Source organism: Acinonyx jubatus, chromosome C2, assembly GCF_027475565.1.
Source record: "Acinonyx jubatus isolate Ajub_Pintada_27869175 chromosome C2, VMU_Ajub_asm_v1.0, whole genome shotgun sequence".
In the NCBI taxonomy this organism is placed as follows: domain Eukaryota; kingdom Metazoa; phylum Chordata; class Mammalia; order Carnivora; family Felidae; genus Acinonyx; species Acinonyx jubatus.
Window position 1 is genome coordinate 2,037,872 of NC_069384.1, and position 8,638 is coordinate 2,046,509.

Genomic DNA, 8,638 nt, shown 5'->3' on the forward strand with positions numbered 1-8,638 from the left:
CCCTGAGGACTCAAGATAGGGGGCGTGTGTCCATGCATTTATTGGCTTTCTGTACTTTCTTTTGGGAAATGTCTTTTGTCCTTATTTTAATTTTTTTTTTTTTGCCTTTTCATTATTGAAAGACAGCTGTGCTCACCACTATGCCACCAACACGCCTTTTCACTATTGACAACGTAGGAGTAATAGCCTTGTGACAATATAATGTTATCCCTACCTGTGTGTCAGGCTGCTGTGCAACGTGTGTGTGCACGTGTGTGTACATGTGTGCAAGCGCGTGCATGCATGTGTGTGCGTGCACGTGTATGTGCATGTGTACATGTGTGTGCTGTGTGTGCTTGCTTTAGACGCCTGGGATCTGTCAGTATTTTGCTGTGAACGCTCAGCTGTCTGTATACGCCCAGAGCTCACCTTCCAGCGCCCTTGAGCATCTGTGCGGCAGACCCTGGCTCAGCGCGGCAGACCCTGGCTCGGCCCGGCAGGGTCCGCCCTCAGCCCTGGCAGTGGCCTCTAGCTTTTCCTGCAAAGCAGGGCTGCTAGCAATCATTGTCACTTCTGTCTGAAAAGAGCTTCATTTCACTTTCATTTGTGAAGGATAATCTCACCAGTTTTAGAATTCAGAGCTCACACACTTTGAGGATGTTTCTCCTTTGACGCTGAGCACCCCTGGTCTCCAGTGAGAAGTCCGGGGTCACAGGCACGGCCGTCCCTGCGCTGATGTAGCGAATGTGTCTTCTCCCGCTGCCTTTGAGGTTCTCGCCTTGTCTTCTGTTTCAGTGATTTGAGCACCACGTGTCTGGGCGTGGATTTTTGTGTTTATTCTGCGTTGGGTCTCTGATCTTGGATCTGTGGTTTGGTGTTTTTAATCAAATGTGGGAAGATTTTGATTTAAATGTTTTCTTCTGCCTCGTTCTCTTTTCCTTCTGGAAGGTCCAGCTGTATGTGCATTGATCGCATTGCATTATCCCCGTTCTGTTCATGTTTGTTACCATCCCCTTTGTGTGTTTCAGTTTGGGTAACCGCCAGGGGTCTCCCTTCTGGCTCCCTGACACCCTCTGGACGGCCGGCCGGGTGGCTCCCCGTCCCAGCCCTTTTCCCTACACTCTCATCAGAGTCATCGTGGCTTGTGCAGCTTCAGTATTGGCACCGTTGGTACATTTCTGTCCAGTATTGTCTCTTGATCAGGGGTCACGCTTGCCTTCTGCTTACGCTTCTGGCCTCTCGCCTGTTGTTTGTGGGTCCCGGGAAACTCGCCCCATGTGTGCAGTTCGGGAGCCAGACAAGGACTTGAGAGAGGTTAACGGGGAGACATCAGGGCTCCCCCTTCTGTGCCTCCCTCCTCTCTCGGATATTCCCCTTCTGTCTCTAGACACTCTGGGAACTCCAGACTCTCCCCTCAAGAACCCCAGCCAGTCAGCCTGCTGCACCCACCCGAGTGCAATGCCCACGTGCGGTGGGACAAGGACAGTCCTCAGAGGAAAAGTCAGACAAGCACACACCTTGTGCATGTGATTCCCTTTGTTCAAGGGTCACGGCCCCTCCGGTTTCTGCCTGCCCTTGGCCACCCTCCAGAACCTTCCGATAGTTGCATGCACAGTCGTGTTTACAGTTGCTTTCGGCAGGGGTCAGTCTAACAGGCAGCCCTCTGCCACCATCAGAAGCTGAAAGTCAGGAGGCAAACTTCAAAAAAAAATTTTTTTTTAATGTTTACTTTTGAGAGAGAGAAACAGAGCACAAGCAGGGGAGGGGCAAAGAGAGACAGAGAGAGACAGAATCCAAAGCAGGCTCCAGGCTCTGAGCTGTCAGCCCTGACGTGGGGCTTGAACCCATGAACCATGAGATCGTGACCTGAGCTGAAGTTGGACACTTAACCAACTGAGCCCCCCAGGTGCCCCTGGAGGCAAACTTTTAAAGACAACCTCAATGCAAAGTGTGCCACTGGAGAGTTTCTGCAGCTCTCACCAGCCCGTGGGGACAGATGGGGTCAACAGAACCCCCTTCCTGCGGACATGGGAACTGAAGGCCAGGCAGCCTGCACTTGCTGTGGTTCAGGCTCCCCTGGGCGTTGACGTGCTCTCCCATCGGCCACAGACCCCGCCCCGGGGAGCGACCACGTTTTCTCTCTCCTCGGCCCCTACCATTTGCTGTCGCCCAAAGGGTCTCTCCCTGTGCCCGCCCCGGGTCCTCTCCTTCCCTGCACCACCTGCGTCACCACAATCCCTGAGATGCTGGCCATAAACCGGACATGAACTTCCTCCTCGTGGGCCCCACGTGCAAATCAGCGCGTGCAGCTGGAGGTCGGGGCAAAGGCTCCACGGCTCGCCACTCGTGTCCAAGTCCGGCCCCGTTGCGCCACGTGCGTCTCACCCCCGAGGGCTGTAAGTGATTTGTGGACGAGCAGCCTGCATGGGAGCCCAGGGACGGGGCTGCCTACGGGGTCCGAAGAAGGCCTCAGGCCAGGGAGAGCGTGTGGTGAGGAACACAACTATCTAGAGGCTGCTCCCGAGGTCAGAGCCAGGACTGGAGGAAGCAGGGAGGGCTCCCTGGAAGAGGTGTCATAGCAGCCGGAGGGGCAGCATTGCGCATGGGGGAGTGGGGGACTCAGAAGGCTAAGGGGCACTTTGCACAGATGACCTCTTCGGGCGTGGGTGCAGCTGGGCACCCACCCTCAGGACAGGAGTGGTGGCGACGAGGCCGGGAAAGCGAGCGAAGCCAGACGGGGACCGCCACCCGACTGGTGCCTGCAGCGCAGCGGGGCCCCAGCCGCGTCTGCGGGTTAGGGGTGTCTCCCCGCGGCCGCGCCGGGACCCTTCCGAGGGCCTCTCTTCACGCCCGCCCCCCCCCCCCCGCACTCCTCTTTCTGTCCCAGACGTTCGGCGCCGCGGACTGGGAGGTGTTTCACATCGGAGAGAGGGTCTTCCTGGCCGTCGCCAACAGTCACAGCTACGACGTGGAAATGGAAGCACGCAACGACTCATACGTCATCAACTCGGTCATCTACGAGCTGAATGTCACCGCGCAGACCTTCGTCAGGTTCCAGGAGATCACCACCTGCAGGTGCGCCTCGAGGCTGGGGGCCGGCTAGAAGGGCAGGGCACGGCGTCCCAGGGGCTCTGAGGCGTCGGCTGCCTGCGCTGCCCGCTGGGGCCCACCCGGCGGAGGCGGCACGGCTCTGAGCCCCGCGCGAGACTCCCAGGGCACACGCGGCGGCCGCCTGAGGCGCGGTGCGCGGCCGCTGGGGGCGTGACGTGGCCTCACTCCTCAACACGTTGCGAACCTCCCGCTGGGCCCGCTGACGGACTGCGTGGCCTCTGCGGTAAAACCTGGATCGCGAGTCTGCACGACGAGCAACCGTCTCGAATAAGCTTCGACTTGGCAAACGCGCGACGTCTTGCCACACGCCCGGCGTCACGTGACCCCAGCTGAGCCAGCGGTTCTTGAAATGTGCTTTGAGATACAAGTGCTTTGGATGAGGAGCCTGTTTCCAGGGCGAACTGCGCTCGCAGACCAAGGTTTTACTGTATTTGTGGGCTCGGCTCTCACCGCTTTCCAACACTGTGGCTGGTTGCTTGGCTGCGATTCAGTGATTTTTATTAAATTCACAGAGATGTGCAACCACCACCAGGTAACTTGGAACGTTTCCAGCACCCCAAGAAGAACCCCTACCATTCAGCTGCCCCTCCTGCCCCCACCCCAACGCTGGCAACCAGGCTCTACTTTCTGTCTCCACGGGGTTCCCCATTCTGGATGTTTCCAAGACGTGGAGTCATATGGGAGGTGGCCTTTGGTGCCTGGCCGCTGTCACTTAGCGTGCTCCTCGGGGTTCACGCACGCTCCGGTGTGCGTCAGCACTGGCCGAAGAATACTCCATTATGCGTGGGCGGATCCGTTTCGTGTACCCCCCCTAGATGGTGGACATGTGGGTCTCTCCACCTTGACCAAACGGTGTGGCTCTGGAGGACAGAGATATACCCGTTCTGGGGGCTCAGCAGGGACTCACGGCTGGACGCCTCCGTTTCTACCGCGTTAAAGCAAAGCTGGCCTCTGCTAGGAGTCTGGTGCAGACAGCGTGAGTCCCACGCGCCTTGACTCGAGAACCCGCCGCCTCTGGACGACTACTCCCGGGGCACCACCCTGCCCGTCACCCGCGGCCACACCGCACAGGACAAGCACCCGTGGACAGACGGAGGGATAAGCAAACCGTCCCTCCACACGGTGGAGGGTCATCCGGCCTTGAAAGGGCTGTGACACAGGCCACCACACGGCAGACCTCGAGGACTTCTTAGCGAGTGAGATAGGCCAGTCACCAAAGGACAAAAACGGTGTGATTCCACTCAAACGAGGCCCCTTGAGCTCGCAATTCAGAGACCGGGAGCAGGGTGGGGGCCAGGGCTGGGGGCACGGGGTTAGTGTTTCATGGGGACGGAGGCTCAGTCTGGGGACCCGAGAAGTTTCCGGAGACGGACAGTGGCGATGGTAGACAGTGTTATTAATGTACTTGACACTGCTCGACTGTATGCTTAAAAATGGACGGGATGAAAATTTTATGCCATTTGTATTTTATGATTTAAATTCAAAAAACGTTTTTAAAGTGAACGACCAGTTCGCACCTCCCCAGAACGGACCCACGCGCCTTGTGACGAAATCGCTCTGGGTCTTGGGTGGGCAGTGGGCCCGGGGTTCTGCGCCTGGGGGAACGGGCTGGAAGCCAGAGCGCCGGCTGCCGCTGATGCCTGCTCACCTGTCTCCGCAGCGCTCTGGACTGGGAGTTTTTCTCGGTGGGAGAAGATTATTTCCTGGTGGTCGCAAACTCCTTCGATGGAAACACCTTCCTGGTAAACAGTATTATTTACAGGTAAGGAGCCTCCGAGGGCCACCCCCTTCCACACAGCCTGGGTTTGTTGGCAGTGGGGTGAGTGCCGGCCACAGCCAGGCACAGGCGGGCAGTCTGTGGGTCCCCTCAGAGCAGGCCGAGTCTGGGTCATGCCCCGGGGTCAGCCAGGTGGCCCGCTGGTCACACAGACGCCCCCACCTTCGGATCCTGGCCGCAGGCACGGTATTCCGACACCGTGCCTTGAGAGTTCGCGATATTTCATTCTGTGAAATGTTCCCGTCCAGGACTGTGGCAGCTCTGTCCCCATGTCAGATGTCCTGCCTTTCCTCACACACGCACCGGGGCGCTGCCTTGAAGTCGCCTCTGGGAGGTTTTCGAGTTGTGTGAGCACAACACCTGGGACGTTTCCCTTTCTATCTCCAGCTGTTGATCATGACGTTTTCCACCTGCCCCCCCAGACTGGGATAGTTCAAATAGTAAGATGTATCTACTTCCTTTGTGGTTAGCTTAAATTCTTTTTTTTTAATTTTTTTTTTTTTTTTACATTTTTATTTATTTTTGAGAGACAGAGCACAAGCAGGGGAGGGGCAGAGAGAGAGGGAGACACAGAATCCGAAGCAGGCTCCGGTCTCTGAGCAGTCAGCACAGAGCCCGACGCGGGACTCGAACCCGCAGACGGTCAGATCATGACCTGAGCCGAAGTCAGACGCTTAACTGACTGAGCCATCCAGTCAGTCCTGGCTTAAATTCTCTTATAAAGCCACTGGGGCTTTGTTCGCGTTCAATAGCGTCTCTTGAACAACTTGCCCAATTTCTCCCAGGGTTATCAGTGAAGTCAGTTTTTTCTTTTACCTGTTCTCCAGACAATTTGGGTCATCTATATCTTACTAGAAAAATCGCCAAGTTTCTTTAGCCTGTTTGATTTATTAGAAAGTAGAATTTTTAACATGACAAAGGAGTTTTGAAATTCATGTGGAAGAATAAATTTTCAAATGTGGCCAAGATTTTGAAAAAACACAGTAGGGGAGGAGGCCCTCAGACAATGGAAACACAGCAGGTGGTTTCTGCGAAAACTAAACACGCAGGCGGGAAGGCATATAGTCCAGAAGAGAAGCCAGCAATTTACGAACATTTAATGTGACAAATGTGTTTCAAGTCAATGAGGAAAGCATGTGTTATGTGTTACTTAATAAGTAATTGTGTATAATTTCCTATCCGTCTGGAGGAAAACACAGCCATACCCTGCTGCATATTATACACAGAAATAAACTTTACAGGGATTAAAAATCTAACTGTAAGCAAGTAAACAACAGAAATATTAGCAGAAAAGCTAAGACAACTTTGACCGCAAGCTTACCCAGGAGGGCGCGACGCCTCTGTAAACAAGGCCTGTGCAAGGTTGCTGGGAAGATACCCTAAACTTCAGGGTTCTGGGGGAAAAGGCATCCTATTCACAAAGAAAACTATTGGGGCGCCCGGGTGGCTCAGTTAAGTGTCTTACTTAGGCTCGGATCATGATTTCATGGTCTGTGGGTTCGAGCCCCGCGTCGGGCTCTGTGCTGACAGCTCAGAGCCCAGAGCCTGTTTCGGATTCTGTGTCTCCCTCTCTCTCTCTCTCTCAAAAAAAAAAAAAAAAAAAAAAAAAAATTAATAAGAAAACTTTTGACCACACATTTAATGGAAGAGGAACCCCTACAGGTTAATCAAAGCTAATTTTAATTTGGAAAAATGGGCAAGGGCACGAACAGGAATCACGGGAAGAAAATCAGAAACCTGAGTAGAGCAGACATTAGGAGCTGCTCTCTCAAAGCCTGAGGACGGTGCCTCCCCAGCTTTAAAGGCTGTTTGAAGGCCCCGCCCCTTGTGGAACAGCCCCGCCCTTCTTTCCCCTCAGAACAGGACCTGCCCAGGCCTTTCTGGGAAGTTTCTGGGCAAATACCAAATGAAAACCATGGTGCCCTTTGACCCAGGTGCCCGCCGTGGGAACCCCACCCTAGAAAGTGAAGCCACCGCCAGTGAACCCCGTTTGGAGGGCAAACCCTAGAACGGCTGATGGCCACACATGGTGGGCAGGTGTGGGGGCCCAAAGTGGGGAGGGGGCCGGGCTGCAGAGCCCCCTGTAAACAGACGGCACGATGGTGATGCCCTTGTGGTGACAGGTATGTGTTTGAGGGCACGTGCTCACTGTCAACACCGACCCCAGGAGTAGGGGAGGCCCTGGCTCAGCCCCTACAATGAACCTTCTGGAACCGCCGGGATCCCCTCCACATCCCCCCTGCCCGTTGAGGGGGGTGCCTGCCACACGGCACTCTGGACCAGGGGTAGAATCTGGGATGGATGCGAGGAGCTGTGGGGTCTGGGACAGGGCAGTGTCCCCCTTCTTGCCTCCGTTTCCCTCTCTGCAGGCTGACTGTGGTGCGGAGAGTTTGTGCAGCCCGGGGAGGGGGGGGGGCAGGTGGGGGCAGAGGGGCAGGAGCAGGCCCGGAGAGGGTCCCGGAGGGTCCCGCTCGGATGCCCAGCGCACCTCGCCCCCCCCCGCCTGTGGCCGGCCAGGCTGACGGTATGTCTCCGGCAGGTGGCAGGGGTATGAAGGGTTCGTGGCCGTGCACAGCCTCCCGACCTTTGGCTGCAGAGACTGGGAGACCTTCCGCACCGCGGCGGGTTCCTACCTCGTCTACTCCAGCGCGAAGGAGCCCCGCTCCCGGGTGCTGAAGCTGAGGACGGGGTGAGGGCACCGGCGCCCCTCCCGGAGCCCTGGGAGAAGCCGGCCCTTTCCAGGCCCTGGCCCTCGTCCGGGGGGCCGTCCGTCCACCTCTCTGCCCCGGTGACCGTCGTGGCGGATTTGGGGGCTCCGCGGGCGGTCGGGCCGGAGTCGGGTGCTGCCCTGTGACCCCGGGCGGGCTGCCCGGGGTTCGCCTCAAGGGAGAAGTTCATACAAAATTTTACCTCAGAACCAGCGGGACCTCCCCACGGTCCTCCCGGCCCACCCGGGCGCGGGCACAGGCTTCACGCGGATTCACGTATCTCACACCGGCTATTTATTGTATACTGTCTGTACAGAAATATATTTATGACGCTCTTTACCAAAGGCCTGAAGGCGTCTGCGTGTTTGTGGGGGGGACGGTTCACTCGGCCAGCGCGGTGGGATGTGCCCTCGGGTCCCGGGTCACCGAGCCGGAGGGCGCCCCTCCCCTGCAGGGACTCGCTGCCTCTTCTGGCCCCGGTTTAGCCAGGAATGCGGCGGGGGTCGGTTTCGGGGAGGAACCAGCGGTGCGGGGACTGGGTCCCACCCCATCCCACCCCGTGCAAAGCCACGCAGGCCGGCTCCCTGGTCACTGCACTGGCCTCGTGGACGTGCGGGGTGCACTGGGGACACCTCCTTGGGGCCCACGCTCACTCAGCTCCCATGTCTAGAGCCCCAGCCCTGCCCGGCGGGGGCCTCCTGCCTCCCTGGGCGCGACAGGACACACACCCTCACAATCTGCGTGTAAAAGAACGGCCATGTGCTGCAGCCTTTGCTGGGAAGGCCTGTGGGGTGAGGGCCAGGCCAGGCCTATTCCATCACCCATGGCCACGGGCTCCAGGAGAGCGAGGGCCGGGGAGGGACGTGGAGCCAGGCCACTGCCCGAGCTCAGGGACCCACCCTTGGTTTGGTACTCTGCTGTTTCTGTCTTTCAAGTTTCAACTCTCGGTGATCTTTGCCCAAGATCACAGAGCAGGGGGCACGGCGCAGCCCCAGCTGTCACCGGGGTCTGGCTCCCCACGGCCACGTGCATGTGAGAATGGGGTGCCCTTCCCGCTCCCAGG

General features: G+C 57.4%; 1 protein-coding gene across 1 annotated transcript in view; it reads left to right on the plus strand.

Annotated features, from left to right (window-relative positions):
* Window positions 1-7,923, plus strand: part of TSPEAR (thrombospondin type laminin G domain and EAR repeats) — a 155,292-nt gene extending 147,369 nt beyond the window's left edge. Inside the window, exons 10-12 of the mRNA XM_027041446.2 lie at window positions 2,867-3,054; window positions 4,751-4,852; window positions 7,407-7,923. Of these exons, the coding sequence (XP_026897247.1) occupies window positions 2,867-3,054; window positions 4,751-4,852; window positions 7,407-7,560 (444 nt within the window). The 3' untranslated portion in view covers window positions 7,561-7,923. The remainder of the gene's footprint in view (window positions 1-2,866; window positions 3,055-4,750; window positions 4,853-7,406) is intronic.
* The last annotated feature ends 715 nt before the right edge of the window (window positions 7,924-8,638 follow it).